At 45.6% G+C, this 16,556-nt stretch overlaps 1 protein-coding gene across 6 annotated transcripts in view; it reads right to left on the bottom strand.

Annotated features, from left to right (window-relative positions):
• Positions 1–16,556, bottom strand: part of kalrna (kalirin RhoGEF kinase a) — a 186,035-nt gene that overhangs the window by 141,105 nt on the left and 28,374 nt on the right. For 4 of the 6 annotated variants that reach the window (XM_060074643.1, XM_060074646.1, XM_060074644.1 and 1 more), the window contains 6 exons: positions 16,309–16,392; positions 9,554–9,685; positions 5,756–5,878; positions 4,591–4,713; positions 1,694–1,885; positions 1,250–1,381 (listed from right to left, as the gene is read on the bottom strand). In XM_060074643.1, the coding sequence (XP_059930626.1) occupies positions 1,250–1,381; positions 1,694–1,885; positions 4,591–4,713; positions 5,756–5,878; positions 9,554–9,685; positions 16,309–16,392 (786 nt within the window). Of the gene's footprint in view, positions 1–1,167; positions 1,187–1,249; positions 1,382–1,693; positions 1,886–4,590; positions 4,714–5,755; positions 5,879–9,553; positions 9,686–16,308; positions 16,393–16,556 lie in introns of those variants that run through there. The other 2 variants (XM_060074645.1, XM_060074647.1) reach the window with 2 other exon arrangements.

The following is a 16,556-nucleotide window of genomic DNA, read 5'->3' as shown; positions in this document are numbered from 1 at the left end:
AGCAATAAAGCCTGCTGTAGGCCTTGTTTTAGCTTGCCTCGCCGTAGGCTTGGGTGACAAGCATGTTAGCGTACCTCATGTTAGCTTGCTGTTGGCCTGGGGGGAGCGTGTCTATGTTCCCCGGGTCCTATGTTCCCCGGGTCCTATGTTCCCCTCTTTGTATGAGACTGGGGAACATAGGACCTTTTCTTTTAAAAAAGGGTCCTATGTTCCCCGCTTTTCCCAAAAAGGGTCCCATGTTCCCCGAAATGTATGTGACCGGGGAACATAGGACCCTTTTTTGAAAAAGGGTCCTATGTTCCCCGGTCTGTTACTTTTTCCACCATTACTGCCAAATTCCGGCCGAGATAACCACCATTGCATGTCTTTACCTTTTGTGGAAGAGAGAGAGACGTCGGAGAACCCAACGCAGTCTATTCATAATATTGTAATGACCACGGACGAGGCAGTGAATGAAGTATTGATTAGACAGAGATTTATTAGATAGGCCTACCTAATAAACCGTTGGAACACACGAGACCGGAAACCATAGCAACGCCGGTAAACAAACCCAGAGAAGCCCAATCCCTACGAGAGCGCTACGGCCAACCGGAGGAGCACAGAGCTTTTGGCCGTGATATTATATTATATACTATATACAGCTCCGGGAGTCGCAAACGGCAACAATCACTTTCTCCTCCATGCTGCAGTTCACCCCGGACTGCACTGCACATGTCACTCAGTGGCCACGCTGTTCAACGCTGATTGGCTGTCATCACGCGAATGTCGCGTCAAAGTTTAAATATTTTAAAGAATGATAGATTGGGGGAACATAGGACCCTTTTCCCAGAAAAGGGTCCTATGTTCCCCGCAACATCGGGGAGCATAGGACCCTTTTTCAGAAAAAGGGTCCTATTATATAATTATATAATCTAATATTATATAATTATATTATATAATTATATTATTATATGCTTCCCGTTATGTATTGCTACAGGGGAACATAGGACCCTGTTTGGGAAAAACGGGGAACATAGGACCTTTTTAAAAAAAAAAGGGTCCTATGTTCCCCAGGCGGGGAACATAGGGGAACATAGGACCCGGGGCACATAGGCATGAACCAATCCTGGGTGACTAGCATGTTAGCGTAACTCGCTCTAGGCCTGGCTTACTAGCATGTTAGCGTACCTCGCTGTAGGCCTGGGTGACTAGCCTGTTAGCGTACCTCGCTGTAGGCCTAGGTGACTAGCATGTTAGCGTGTTAGCATACCTCGCTGTAGGCCTGGGTGACTTGCTCGTAGAGGCCCTGGTGGTGGTGGATAGCTAGCTCCAGCTCCTGCATGGCCGAGGGCAGACCTCCCTCACTACAAACCTTACTCCAGGACTCCACCGCAGATAGGAACTACACACACACACACACACACACACACACACACACACACACACACACACACACACACACACACACACACACACACACACACACACACACACACACACACTATTATATTTTGAGGTGTGTGTGTGTGTGTGTGTGTGTGTGTGTGTGTGTGTATGTGTTTCTTCCTGCTTGCGTGTGTTTGGATGTTTGTGTGCGTCACTGCAAGTGTGCGTATGGTGTCTGCATACGTACGTGTGTGTGCCTGCTTGCGTGCGTGTGCGTGCGTGCGAGCATGTGCGCGTGTATGTGTGTGTGTGTGTGCGCGCTTCAGACCTGCTCTGCCTTCTGGTGGAAGACAGAGGACATGGCCAGGAGGGTGGAGCGCTCATCCAGCGCGGCGGCGAAGCTCTTCCAGTCCTGGTCCAGCTGGGAGGAGATCTGCTTGACCTGCAGCGCGGCGTAGTGCCCTCCCTCCACCAGCCGGCCCCCCACGGACATGATGCGGTTGATGTTCACGTAGGCATTCTGGGAACACAATGCACACTTTAAGGTCTCTACACCTGGTCAGAATACCAACCAGCGGCAACACAAACCACTCATAAGAAGTCCTCTCCTTGTGGTAGAAATTAATGATTATATTCTACGGTAAACCATGATTATTATTAGGCCTGCATATCTAATGATATATAATAAAACATTTAAAGCGTCTCTGGATTCTTATCCAGGGCTTGACACGGTGCCAGGGAGTCTGGGGTCAGAGCATATGTTGGAACCCCCCACAGGAGCAGGAAGCTACGGGGTCAATGCGTGCTGACCCCTGCCTGGTGTTCTAGATTATCTCGTTGACCATTTGGTTAGAGGAATTTGTGATTGATTATGGGCGGACACCTCAAACAAGAAACTGCCATGTGTGTGTGGATAAATTGGACGGCGGAATCTGCTAACCGTCAGTGCATTGCAAACCATTCAGCCTGGGGTCCAACCGTTGGCGAGCAAACCACCGCTGGAGTCTGCGCATAAAAAGCAGACCCAGGGGGACCACGGGGTGGGCAGCTGCCATCAGCCCCAACAGGCGCATGGTGGACAGTGCGGTCACGTTTCTGCGAACGTGAAAACGGGAGAGCGCTGACAGGATGGCGTCTCGCCGAGGAGGCGAAAGCATCGCAGTCATGGTGGCTGAGTCTAGGCAAAGCCCCAAGTAGACTGTCTGCCGGCCGGGGAGCCGGTGAGCTCTTCTCCCAGTTGATGGCAAAACCCAGGAAGGAGAGATGGTTTATCACCAACATGGTGTCCCTTCTCGCGGTCTTATCTGAGTTGCTCAGAATAAGCAGATCGTCTAGGTAGAAGAGAATCCTCTTTCCCTGACGCCTGAGCGGTTCCAACGCCGTCTCCACACACTTGAGAAGGTGCGCGGAGCCAGGGAATAGCCGAACGGCAGACACTGGTACTCGTACGCCATCCCCATAAAGGCAAAGCGGGGAAACTTCCTGTGCGCCTGCCGAAACAGGGACGTGGAAGTAAGCATCCTTGAGATCCAGGGATGTGAACCAATCGCCCTCCCTCACACACCGGAACAACGCTCCGACAGTGAGCATTCTGAACTTCCTCGTGGCAACGAATCTGTTGAACACGCGAAGATCCAGAATAGGTCTCTTTTCCCCTGACTTCTTGGAAACCAGGAAGTAGCGGGAATAAAACCCTAGGTGAGACTCGTAGGGGGGAACGACAGTGATGGCCCCCTTTACCAAGAGACGTGCCACCTCTGCTGCTAGAGCCGTGCTCGCAGCCGGGTCCCGTAGCGTGGTCTCCACCAACCCCATAAAGGGTGGGGGACGACGCTTGAACTGTATGGGATGGCCCCATCTCAACGTGGTGTCCAACCACGATGGCAGAACGCACTGCTCTTGCCAACACGCATAGCGGTCGGAGAGAGGGCGAGCCGACAGCTGAGGAAGACCGTCCAGGAATAACCCGTATTCCTCTGCCTAGACGGCTACGCCTACAATCATAGAACTAGAGTTATAATAACATAACTATCGTTCTGCGTTTAGTCTGGAAAAGGAGGTGTGTCCCTCGTGAGTTGCTGTAAGGGGGAAGTTGATGGTTGATGTGTTGTGTCGGGGAGGGGTGATTAAAGTGAAGCCGAGTGGGCTGCTGAACGCACTACCTCGTCTCTGGTCCCGTTCTTTGTTTTATATAATAATTAGTACAGTATAGTTGAACCCAGAACGCTCGGCTACACAACGAACAATCGAACAAAAATGTATAATAGAACCATCGCAATGACTCTTAGCCTGTTATATTAAGGTAAATCAAGCCAAAAAAGTTGCATAGTTCCCATTTCACTCGTGTCTGATCTCTTTTCTGGTCCATTCTTCTTTTGTTCCACCGACAGTCGCCTCTTGGGTCCCTTATCAGTCGATTGATCCATGATGTATGCAACAATTGCCTCGCAACTGGCTGTTTATATCTAGCCGGTGCCATGTTTGGGTGTGTGTCTGTGCCGTAAAGCATTTTTGAAACTACAATCTGACTACATTTTCGAGGCGCGATTGGATACTTCCGCTGCGTCACATCCGGATTGTGTCGGTCCGAACAGAGCAAGTTGCATATGCGCTTTTTCCTTGGAGAGGTGACATGGGGCAATGACACACCCACCAAACGACCCAGAAATGGTTGCAGAACCATCAGAATAACTTTCAACCAGCATAATTAATGTAATTTTGGCTAAAAAAGTTGCATAGTGGGCCTTTAATTAAGGTAATTGTTTTGCTGTAGTATCACAATTAGGGGCCGGTATGTTGGAGCCATTAAAAGGAGTTTTGTTGAGAGTTAAACACTCTCTGTACGTGCTTTCAAGGAAATGTGTGTCGGACAATCTGTGCCTCTAACCTTTGATGGAACAAGAAGGGTGAGCAAATGCCACTTCAACAATGGAGGCTTTCTCTGTGTTCTAACGATTAAATTAAAAAAGGTTTAACATCTTTTCATCTTCTTCATGGGTTTAATCTGGAGAAAAGTTATAGCAAATTATAATCACAAGATTTTTACATGAGTTAGTGTAGCTAGTGCTTTTTTATTGTTGTGGTTATGTTTTGTTTGAGCTGAAGACCTTTGGGTCATGTTAGTTTGATCTGGGTGATATTAGAAATGGTGGGCCAGATGTTGTGGCGTTGCGGCTCCTGGTTTGTCCTGGCCAGATGTTGTGGTGTTGTGTCCCCGGTGCTCACCATGGAGTTCATAGCGAAGTGGTTGTGCTGGGTCAGGAGCTCCACGGCGTGCTGGTAGCCCACGCCAATCTCTGTGTGGTTCTGCAGGAACACCTCCTTGTTGTGGCTGACCCAGTCAAACATCTGGAGAACACAATAACATCACTATGACATCTACAGCAGAGATGAGGAGCGAGCGAGGAAGAGAGGTTGTATGATATACCCTAACCGATATACCCTAAGAGGGTGATGATGACAGAGAGAGAGGAGCCTTACTGTCAGTTTATTGGCACTCCTTTGGAATAATCAACTACTAAAACATCCCACATCTTTGAAAAGTATTTCGAAGTGCATTCCCTCACAAGAACAGGAGCTAGGCTACTGTCACTCTGTAGGACATACAACTAACAGGGATAATTTCTCCTTTACCTGTTATAGTGAGGTTCTGACATCTACAGTCGAGTGACATCACTATAACATCTACAGTAGAGTGACATCACCATAATATCTACAGTAGAATGACATCACTGTGACATCTACAGTAGAGATTACGTCATGATACCATCTACAGTGGAGTGACATCACTATAACATTCAAAGTAGAGATGACATCACTATAACAGGTAAAGGAGAAATAATATCCCTGTTAGCTGTATGTCCTAAAGAGTGGCAGTAGCCTAGCTCCTGTTAACGTGAGGGAATACACTTTGAATTACTTTTCAAAGATATGGGATGTTTTAGTAATTGATTATTTTAAAGGAGTGCCAATAAACTGACAGTAAGGCTCCTCTCTCTCTGTCATCATCACCCTCTTAGGGTATATGGCTTAGGAGATATTGTACAACCTCTCTTCCTTGCTCGCCCCTATCTTTATCCTACATCTCCATCATCCGTTCTCTCCTCCACCTGTTACTACAGCCGGTCTCTACTCCATCTCTTACTACAGCCCACCTGGTCTCTCCTCCACTTGTTACTACAGCCAATCTGTTCTCTCCTCCACCTGTTACTACAGCCCATCTGGTCTCCCCTCCACCTGTTACTACAGCCCATCTGGTCTCTCCTCCACGTGTAACTACAACCTGTCTGTTCTCCACCTGTTACTACAGCTAATCTGTTCTCTCCTCCACCTGTTACTACAGTTATAAGATTCTCCTCCCAAGCCATGACGGGGACCGATCAGATCTGACCTTCTCTGCATCCTGCTCATAGAGGCGGAGCTGGAAGCACTGGTCCAGCTTGAGCTTCCTGGAGCTCCAGCTCTGGTGGAGGTGCTGGCGGGTGGAGTGGAGCTTATCCAGCAGACTGGCCACCTGGGGGGACAGAGAGACCAGTCACAGCCTGCACCTGGGGAGCTCTGGACCGGTTCCAGGTGCTCCATGTGTTGGAGGTGTAGCAGAGCGGTCCCGTCATGCGGGTGTGCTGGGTCTGGACCTGGGTGGATGGCGATGGGACCAGGGCTTACGGAGGTCAGAGAGCCATTTAAGGGTTTTCACCAAACACATATAATTTCCTGCTCATATTTACAGACAATTAAATGATATTCTTGGTCAATGATATCTCTTATTAGTGAGTGAGGCAACATTAGAGTAAACATATCAGCGTTGACAATCAGAGAGCAATTGATTTTTTTGCTGATTTAAACGTAGTAATTTGTCGTATGTTCTTCAACATAGTAATCTTTCTATGCCATTATGCTACAAGTGAAACACCTAAGATGGCGCAATTTAATTGGTTCACTATCTCGGGGTATTGGGCAATGCTTGAGATGATTGAGATCTCAAAATCTGGATATTGTTTTCATAGCAAAATGTCTCGTCTCGTCACACTAATAAAAACAAATAAACCGCTAATAAAAACAAATAAAACACCGGCAAGCCGTTTTATCTTGTTTATTTTTGGAGTGTTCACTTGTAGGATATACTAAAACAATTATTCACCTCAGGCTCCGTGAATAGTGGGGAATAGCCCTACTATTCCGCACTATTCACTTCGCCTTTGGCGAATAATTGTTAATTATATCACTGTTACTGAAATAATACCATCAGCGAGAGTAAAATCCTATGTCTCCCTAAACACTATGAGACCCTCTGTGTGGACGTATGGAGCTCTGTCTGGGTGGTGTGTGTGTGTGTGTGAAGCTATGTCTGGGGGTTAGCTTTTTAAAGTGAGGGAGGAAGGACTGCGCGCTTGGTTGCCATTGGCCTGCTTGTTCTGTTAGTGGCATATGGTGGCATAAGTATGTGAGACTCAAGTGGTTTCAGGGTGTTTTGGTGAACTACAAAATAGCAGGGAGGAATAATTATGTGAATCGAATTTATACAAATCAACCAGTGGCAGCATTGTACTTGGAATACAAGGGCAGAAGGAAAGGATGCATAGCCAATTAGTCAAATCAGGCCTACTCTTCAAAAAGAAAATCTGGGCCTATCATTGGGCCTATTTTTGCCCTCAATGACTGAAGCTATTTGTTGTAATTTGTCTATGTTTGTTTTCAGCTACAATTGTTTTAAGAAAAATGAAGACCAAAAGTGATGCCATTTAAAATGCATCATGCTCTGAATCATTCACTAACATTCTTTCCACAATTTCAAACAGAACGGTCAGAGTAACAAACAATTAAAAGAACATTATTTCACAACTATTTATTCAGAGTGACTACTTTTCATGGGCTGTAAGCCTAACATTGTTTGAGGCAAATGTGGATGTTAATGGATGTTTCAGAATGTTGGTCATGGTGTTAGGCCAATTAAGATTGAGGGAATTCATCTATAGATCAAGTCAATCCTCCTCGCTGTTTGCGTTGCAAAGATATCAGTGACCTGGCCATACCAAAGGGGAAGTAATTTCAGAATAACGGCGTGTGTAGCTCCACGTTTTCGCCACCCTTTCAGACGGCTTGGTAACCCAACGAAGGAGTGTCGAAAAATAGGTAAGCTCTGCGCGTTTATTTCGGGACCTTGCCCAACTTTTGGCGGTGGAAACGCCAATATAAGCGAACCGAGCTGCACCGAACTGCGCCGCTCGGTGGAAACACCAATAAAAAACAAACAGTAGCACACCGCTTGGTGGAAGCGAGGCATACGACTGAGTGGGTTTGTTGGTTCTCATAGCCTAGACTTGAGGGGATAGTCCCTCTCCTCCGGGCTGCTCCACAGCCAGGGCTCCTGCTTATTGGTTCATAGCGCAGCCAGGGCTCCTGCTTATTGGTTAATAGCGCAGCCAGGGCTCCTGCTTATTGGTTAATAGCGCAGCCAAGGCTCCTGCTTATTGGTTCATAGCGCAGCCAGGGCTCCTGCTTATTGGTTCATAGCGCAGCCAGGGCTCCTGCTTATTGGTTCATAGCGCAGCCAGGGCTCCTGCTTATTGGTTCATAGCGCAGCCAGGGCTCCTGCTTATCGGTTCATAGCGCAACCAGGACTCCTGCTTATCGGTTCATAGCGCAGCCAGGGCTCCTGCTTATCGGTTCATAGCGCAGCCAGGACTCCAGCCTATTCGTGAATAGATGATGGCACGATTCAGATCCCTTTGCTAGTCACACCCACTCAGAGGAGGAATTTCCTCCTCTCTCCCATTGAACCCCATGATATTCACCGGCAGCCAACACTGCCGGGGAAATTAATAGGAGTCAATGGAGGCTGAGGGAGGTCCTCCAGCAGTTATTGTCAATAGGCGATAGGGGGTGTTAATGTCCCTTTACCCAGAGAAACGAACATGACATATACAAAGGCATTAAAGTAGTCATATTTAAATAATATATAAATAATATATAAATAATATAATATTTATTCTTAACAATTTTAAGGAGGATCTTCCTCCCTCTCCTCACTGGAGAAGCCTCCACTGGTACGCGTAGAGCTCTGTCTGGGCGCGGTGTGTGGACGTGTGGAGCTCTGTCTGAGTGGTGTGTGTGTGTGTGTGGACGTGTGGAGCTCTGTCTGGGCGGTGTGTGTGGAGCTCTGTCTGAGTGGTGTGTGTGTGTGTGTGTGTGTGTGGACGTGTGGAGCTCTGTCTGAGTGGTGTGTGTGTGTGTGTGTGGACGTGTGGAGCTCTGTCTGGGCGGTGTGTGTGGAGCTCTGTCTGAGTGGTGTGTGTGGACGTCTGGAGCTCTGTCTGGGCGGTGTATGTGGAGTTCTGTCTGGGGGCGGTGTGTGGACACGTGGAACTCTGTCTGCGCCGTGCATGAGGACATGTGGAGTTCTGTCTATGGGGGTTTGTGTGGAGCTCTGTCAGAGCGGTGTGTGTGGACGTGTGGAGCTCTGTCTGGGCTGAGTGTGTGGAGCCGTTGATTTGATGATTGCGTACGTAAGAGGGTCAGGCTTCCCGGACACCTCTAGCATAACTTTACAGTGTGTGTGGATGTGTGAACAGTGGTTTATTAGTAAGGGATAATGCCCGACGAGGTGTCCATTATCAGGAATTAATGGACTTCGCGGAGGCAACCGTCCTCCGCTTCGCGTCGGACGGTTCACGCCTCCACGTCGTCCATTAATTCCTGATAATGGACACCTCGAAGGGCATTATCCCGCTTATACCACGGTCACTTACCAACGGTGACCAAATTAAGACCATTAATTTATATTTTCATGCGTTTTACAATCTGAATATAAAGTTTTCCACAAAACATACATTTGTTTCCCTGGTTACGCCTGAGGGTCCGACTAATACCCGGAACCACCATTACACGCCCGTTGGGTTCTCATGCAACGGAAACGTTGTTCACTCCTCCCGTAATTAGGACGGACCATAGCTACGACTTTAGAACGGGAGGTAGCGGGAGGTATTATAGTCCGCTGAGCTTTGTTTTGTTTCCCGTTGCTATGGTTTCTACTATTTTAGAGACGATACGCCAGCTAGCGCATTAATTGAGAACGGTAAACAGACAATTTGACGGAACTACTTGTCCAGGTGTCCGTATATCAGGAGTTAATGCACACCCTGCATCCAATCAGAATCGAGTATTCCCGCAGACCGTGGTCACACGTCACCTTGGGAACCAGGCTCTGGAAGTCAGCCGAGCCAGAGATGCAGTTCCTCCCAGAGAAGCCATCACTGGAGCGGATACACTGGAGGAGACGCTGGCCCTCCTGGTCCAACTCCTCCACCGGAGCCTTCAGGACCTGGGGAGAGGAGAGGAGAGGAGGAGGAGAGGAGAGGAATTAGGAGAAGAGAAGAGAGAAGAGGGGAGGAAAAGAGAGGAGGAGAGGGTAGGGAAAGAGAGGAGGAGGAGAGGAAAGGAGCGAAGAGACTAGAGGAGATTGTTTTGCTTTCAGTAAATATCCTGATTGTTTGTTGGTACCTCTGTTGCTTTCTTGTAGATCGCACCATCTTACCCTGCCTTCGTTAAATGTGACTGCATCACCTTCTCTCCCATGATGGTCTTCAGCTTGTGAATTTCACCGTCCAATTAGAACTACTGATGTTGATATTGCTGCATTGTCTCTGTTGTAGAGACAACGCAGCAACACCTCTACCCAAGTCCCGCCCCTCGACCCGTGAAGCCGTCTTATCGCATTTACTTTCAAATGAAATCCCCAATATGTGTAGGGTCCGAAAGGGTAATTTGGGGTGCGAAATCAAGCCGGTATATCACCTCGGTCAGTTTAAATGCGCGGACTATGCCGGGGATAAAGGCGAGCATAAGACGAGCATATTTGGCAGTGTAAAAACGTTAAATGAGCTGCACGCATGAACAATACATCATGGAGGACGACCATCAGAAGACCATGGCTGTGGTCTGACCAATCAAATTAGCCGACAACCCTAAGATGCAGATGCTAATATATAAAATATATAATTGTACTACTATATAATAGCAGGCCTGTTGGATAAGTAACTCCGGCACACTTGGTCAGTGCGCATGTGCCAAGCAACCCGCAGCTCACACACAAACACACACACAGCAAGCACGCACACACACACACACTCACACACATACACCATACACACGCATGCACGCAGACACGCTGCACACACGCCCGCGTGGACACACCGCACACACGCACACGCAGACACAGACAACAGCAAGACATCATCAAGATCGAGATAACAGCCCCGCCGTCGAAACCCACCTCCTTGAGCAACCCTAAAATTTCTTGCGATGTTAATACCCCCCCCCCCTTTCTGACCGTCGTAGCAGGTTGATCATTTTATCATATAAAAACTGTTTAATTCAAACGTTGCACAGACCGGCATATCAACAAACAAGTTGCACTATCTCTTAAAAAGACAGCGTCCCTATATCCCAAAACGAAAACATGTCAATAACAGAGTATGGTGAATTATTATAGAGTCCACCACAAGACTACATTTTGTTGCTCAAACGTATTATTACTCTCCTCCTTGAACATTTCAAACTCTCACGTCAGGTAGCCAATGTACAATCCGCAATCTTGCCCTGACTTCCCCTCCCCCCTTCTCCCCCTCACCCCCACAAACTTGTGCTTTATTTCACTATAGTTAGGTAGCTTGCTGCCTTAGCTGTTGTTACACTTAGTTTATTTCACTAAGGTGCTCCTGTAAATTAAAAAAAAATTCAGCTGTTTGTTATTATTATTGTCACCCAACCAATAGTAGTTGCCATACATTTTTTTAAATGTCAATGCACTTTGAGCCCTGAATCAAGTAAGCATTGCATAATTGATTTGCATGCATAGTATACTACACTTTCCATTGATCAATTACCCCTATAACCCAGATATTGACTCATTTTATAATGTAATCAAATGCTCACACACTAGCTGCTTTCAGACACACGTGTAAGTCCTGATATTCTCTGGCTATTCTCCTGATGGGCCGTATGTGTGAAAAACATATCCTGACATTGAATAATGCTACCTCTGAGGTAGTAGGAAATGTAAATTACCTTATATGCGAATGAGGAGCAGAAAGTCTGCATTTCTCACACCAGTTAAGTGGGCGTGTTGATGATGCTTCTGCATGTCATTGAGTGGCCCTCTAAATGATAATCAGCCTGTTGCCTTTTGTTCGCTGAACCAAACATTTAAGAATATTTAAATGTTGGCAATGCTTTTAAGAGTCATTCATTACAATACATATACATACAATACACAAGTTCACAGCTGCACGCGTATACATAAAATGTTTTTTTAATTAATATTATTGACAACAGTTAGCTGAACATTATAGGGTCCCGTCCTTCCACTCCCTGTTTTCTAAGGTAAACACAGAAATCAACTACATTTGTTTGTTATATGTTAAACGAGTCAAACAAATACTCGCTTTCTCCAGTAACGCAGTCGTTCGCGAAGGCTTATACTCTTTGTAGTTTCTTCTATTTGTCTCTAACTCATGCTCCAATCTTTTCATCGATCGATGCTTCGGATTTTGTGGATGCAACAGAATGTATGTGCCATCATTTTAGCAACATTTAAAGGACAATTCCGGTATTTTGAACATTGAGCCCCCTTTCTGGTTTGTTTAGGATGAAATAGAGTGGGTGACACCGAAATTTGAACTATTAGTCCTTTCTCGGGTATTTGGCTCATTTTGAATCGCTCCTGCCTGCTTCACAATGGTTGTCTGTGTGCATACACAAACCTGTCAACCCAGCAACCCTAAACGTTCGTTTTCAAAAATGTGCAAGTAACCGAGTGGTTAGTGGCATTCGTGAAGTAAAAAAAAAAAATATCGGCGCAATATATGTTTTCCATCCGTGTTAGTTGCTAAATTGAACTATTTTTTCAGATACCTCACAACCGCATATAAACTTCCGCACAAGGTCCCACTCCGTGAGACTTCCGTCGGCATCTGCCTGCACTTCCCACAGGCACACCACCCGCCCGTGATCCTGGGGGGACCGCTTCAGCCGGAGCTTCAGGCGCCTCCGTAGCCCTAGCCTCCATCTCACGTAGCTCCTCTTGGGTGAATTCTGGTTCAAAACGATATCCTCTGCCGTCAAAATCGAGTGCGTCCTCCAGAAGCCACCTTTCATAATCCATTTTCAGTGATTTTCTATGTGATTTTCCCTAATCCAAAGTGCTCACGGTACAAGACTTCAAACCAACGTAAACAGCCCACCTTTCCGGTTCGGCGGAGTAATATCATCGTGCAGTAATGAGTCTTCCAACTGAAATCAACTGGCGATAAATGTGCAATAAAACACGACAGAAACCATATATTGCGCCGATATTTTTTTTTTAAACTTCACGAATGCCACTAACCACTCGGTTACTTGCACATTTTTGAAAACGAACGTTTAGGGTTGCTGGGTTGACAGGTTTGTGTATGCACACAGACAACCATTGTGAAGCAGGCAGGAGCGATTCAAAATGAGCCAAATACCCGAGAAAGGACTAATAGTTCAAATTTCGGTGTCACCTACTCTATTTCATCCTAAACAAACCAGAAAGGGGGCTCAATGTTCAAAATACCGGAATTGTCCTTTAAGATGATTGCCACACTTATCCCGCCTCTTGCGAACCTAGGCCCTACGTCAAATCTCGCCCCTTGCAAGCCCACCTCCCTACACCCCCCGTTGATTCTACTGATTTCTAAAAGACATCGATGTCGGCATATAAAGCATGAATCAACAATAACAACATCTTGCATCCGGCGCAATTGACTTAATCACTGGCGCATGTGTCATTGCTAGTTTGCAACTGGCGCAGAGCGTTCTTTTCCCTCCTGCGCAACGCGTCAGTAAATTAGGGAATCATCTTGCGCCCCAAGGGGTGGCTCGGCGAAAGGAGGAGGCGTGTTCTGGCGCAAACGTTCCCTGGTGATATTTCGCAGTTTTAGAAACTTGCTCCACAAACCAGGAAATACCTGGTTTAAAGTCAGTGGCGCGTTGTTCAGATGCTATTTTATATGGTTCTATTTAAGGATATTTAATGATATACGCAATACATTATAAACATTGTTTCTTATCAGTATTGTATGCATTATCGTTATCGACTTGTGTTCCTAATATCGTGTGTCCCCCCGTTAATATACATTGCCATGGACTGTATTATGCATGAAGTGTTTAGTTTGCGTGTGTTTAAACAGATGGGCGCGCGCGTGTGTTTTACACATACACACGCGCGCGCCCGGACTCATTCATTCTTTTTAACACTCACTCGCGGTAAAACAATGTTTTCTCACGATCAAATACTCATCAATCCTAAAAGTTATGGGCATGTACACGATATCTGTGTCAAGAAAATATGTGTTTGCTGTACGGTGTTTGCAGATGCATTGATTTAAAAGTACAACTTATTACCGCTGTATCAGCTGATCTTTCCCAAATAATTTACCAAGAATGTGTGGCTAGGTAGATGAGAGAAGCAAAGTGTATGCGCGAGGTGCACAAGCAACATTATGCATGCGCCCTTAAAATATGACTCAGTATTTGAAGATGTGGAAAAAAACCTTATTCCATGTGTGAATTAGGCCTTATTATTTGGCCATAAACTGAGCCATTTGAAGTTTGAAATTGGCATCTGTCTCATCGGAGACTGCAGACGCGCTGTCAAAATATCAACTCGTCAGATTCAAATGCGCTCATGGCTCTTAAAGTATGGAGTCAGTTTCCTGCCATAATTCAAACCTGAAAAAAAAAGTTTCAAAGGCTTGTAAGTCTGGGTTTGAAAACTCAACACCTTGTAATAAAGGTTTTGCAACACTGAAAAAAGAGATTATAACCTGAAAAAAAAAAAAAAAAAAAAATCAAACATCTGTAAACATGATTTTGTGTTCTATTTTATCTTCTTCATCATTTTCACCAACACATTTTCAAAGTTCAAACAATTTCACCAGCGCATTTGCAGAGTTTCAAATCTGGCACTGTTCTAACAGTGTATTTCATTGTTGCCCGGTTTTGAAACCTTGTAAATGGGATTCTGCAAACAGGTGTTCATACATTGAGAAATACGTTTTGAAAGGTTGAATATTTAGTTTTAAAAACTTGTAAAGGTGTACGTTTACGACATTACAACGTATTTTTTCGGGACTGACTTTTCAGCACTGACTTTTTTCAGAGATTTGACCACACAGGCGCAAGCTTTGAGTCACGTGAATATTGGCAGTGTTCTGACGCCACTCGTTTTGAAACTCCTGACAGTCGAATCTGAAAATGTTCCTGGGGGCCGGACCATTTAGCTCTAAACCTATTGGTTGCTCTCGGCTGACGTACATTCCAAACACATGTGCCGTTCACTGGGCTGTGCGTGATTGACAGTGCTCTGCCGATGACACAAATAACAAGCGACTTTCGCGGTTGATTTTGATTTCCATTTTCTGGAACCATGGCTGTTTCCCAAAGTGAAGGCTGCAGCCTTGCTAGGACGCGTCCTTGCTAGTCGCGTCCTATGGAGATGAGACTCTGGTTCCAGAAAATGGAAATCAAAATCAACCGCGAAATCAACCCGTTGTTATTCGTGTCATCGGCAGAGCACTGTCTGCCGGAGCTAGCACAAGCTGCTAGTCAAATGTGTATGTGCTGGCTGGTATATTTCAGACGAATTAATGACTTAACTGATCTTTCTCTTTTAATGGATGGAGAATACGTTAACAGATTTGGAACATGTAGTAGTAGTCGTCTAGTCGTGTCAACACGTTACACCGGTATTACCGAGCATAAATGGTATAAACTTTGAAACTAGGTCACTCCGTCAATTCTCCTCTCACACTAGGTGACAGCGTCTTATAACGTTCTAATTTTATATAATTTTATAGATAATATCACGGCCAAAAGCTCTGCGCCTCCGGATGGCTGTAGTGCGGGGAGCACTACGGCCATCCGGAGTGCTTTTGTTTACCGGCGTTGCTATGGTTACTGGTCTTGTAAGGAAGTGCGCCAATTCTCGGAGCGCCAATTCTCTTCCGCACAGAGCAGAACTGTGAACTATTTTACCCATTTTTAATTTCTTAATTATAATTATATCATTCATTTTTACCAAAAAAAAATTGTATTACTGAAAAAATATATAAATAAACGGTGTTGCAGGGGGGTGGGGCCGGACCGGGGAGGATTCTCCCGGTGGCTATTAGTGCCCCACTCCGCCCCTGGTCGTAAACGTACACATTTACAAGTTTTTAAAACTAAATATTCAACCTTTCAAAACGTATTTCTCAATGTATGAACACCTGTTTGCAGAATCCCATTTACAAGGTTTCAAAACCGGGCAACAATGAAATACACCGTTGGAACAGTGCCAGATTTGAAACTCTGCAAATGTGGTGGTGAAATAGTTTGAACTTTGAAAATGTGTTGGTGAAAATGATGAAGAAGATAAAATAGAACACAAAATCATGTTTACAGATGTTTGAATTTTAGTTTTAGTTTTTTTCAGGTTATAATCTCTTTTTTCAGTGTTGCAAAACCTTTTTTACAAGGTGTTGAGTTTTCAAACCCAGACTTACAAGCCTTTGAAACTTTTTTTTTCAGGTTTGAATTATGGCAGGAAACTGACTCCATATTAAAGGGGATGGGAGCTGGCACTCTCATTGGTATATTGCACGTTACGCCCAAACCACACCTACGGGTAATGAGGCTATTTCAGACCAACCCTTTTTTGCGCTTGGCGCTTCTCACTTGCGTTTCAGACCGTTAAAATATGGCCCCAAGTGTGAATCACCCTCATGTATACGTTGTAACATTATATGCAAAATGTTATTATATTACGTGCTCAGAAATTTGGTACATTATGGACTGGCGTTAAACATTATAGTGATGGGTTTAATAACAACTAGTTGAGCGCGCAATGCACACGCGGAAACTCTAGTATATATAAAGTGCTACCTTCTTCCTGAGCAGGGTGTGATCCTCGATGAGGCGCCGAGATCCTTCTACGTCCAGCGGGAAGTCCTTCTTACACAGGAGCTCCTACACAAACACACACACACACACACACACACACACACACACACACACACACACACACACACACACACACACACACACACACACACACACACACACACACAGTGGCCTTGTCATTCTCTCTATGTCTTTGTGTGTAAATTATTATCATTCCACTAGAGGCACCG

The sequence above is a fragment of the Gadus macrocephalus genome, chromosome 16 (assembly GCF_031168955.1).
Source record: "Gadus macrocephalus chromosome 16, ASM3116895v1".
Classification (NCBI taxonomy): Eukaryota; Metazoa; Chordata; class Actinopteri; order Gadiformes; family Gadidae; genus Gadus; species Gadus macrocephalus.
Note: the sequence above shows the minus strand (reverse complement) of the source record. Positions and strands in the feature narration are given on the sequence as shown.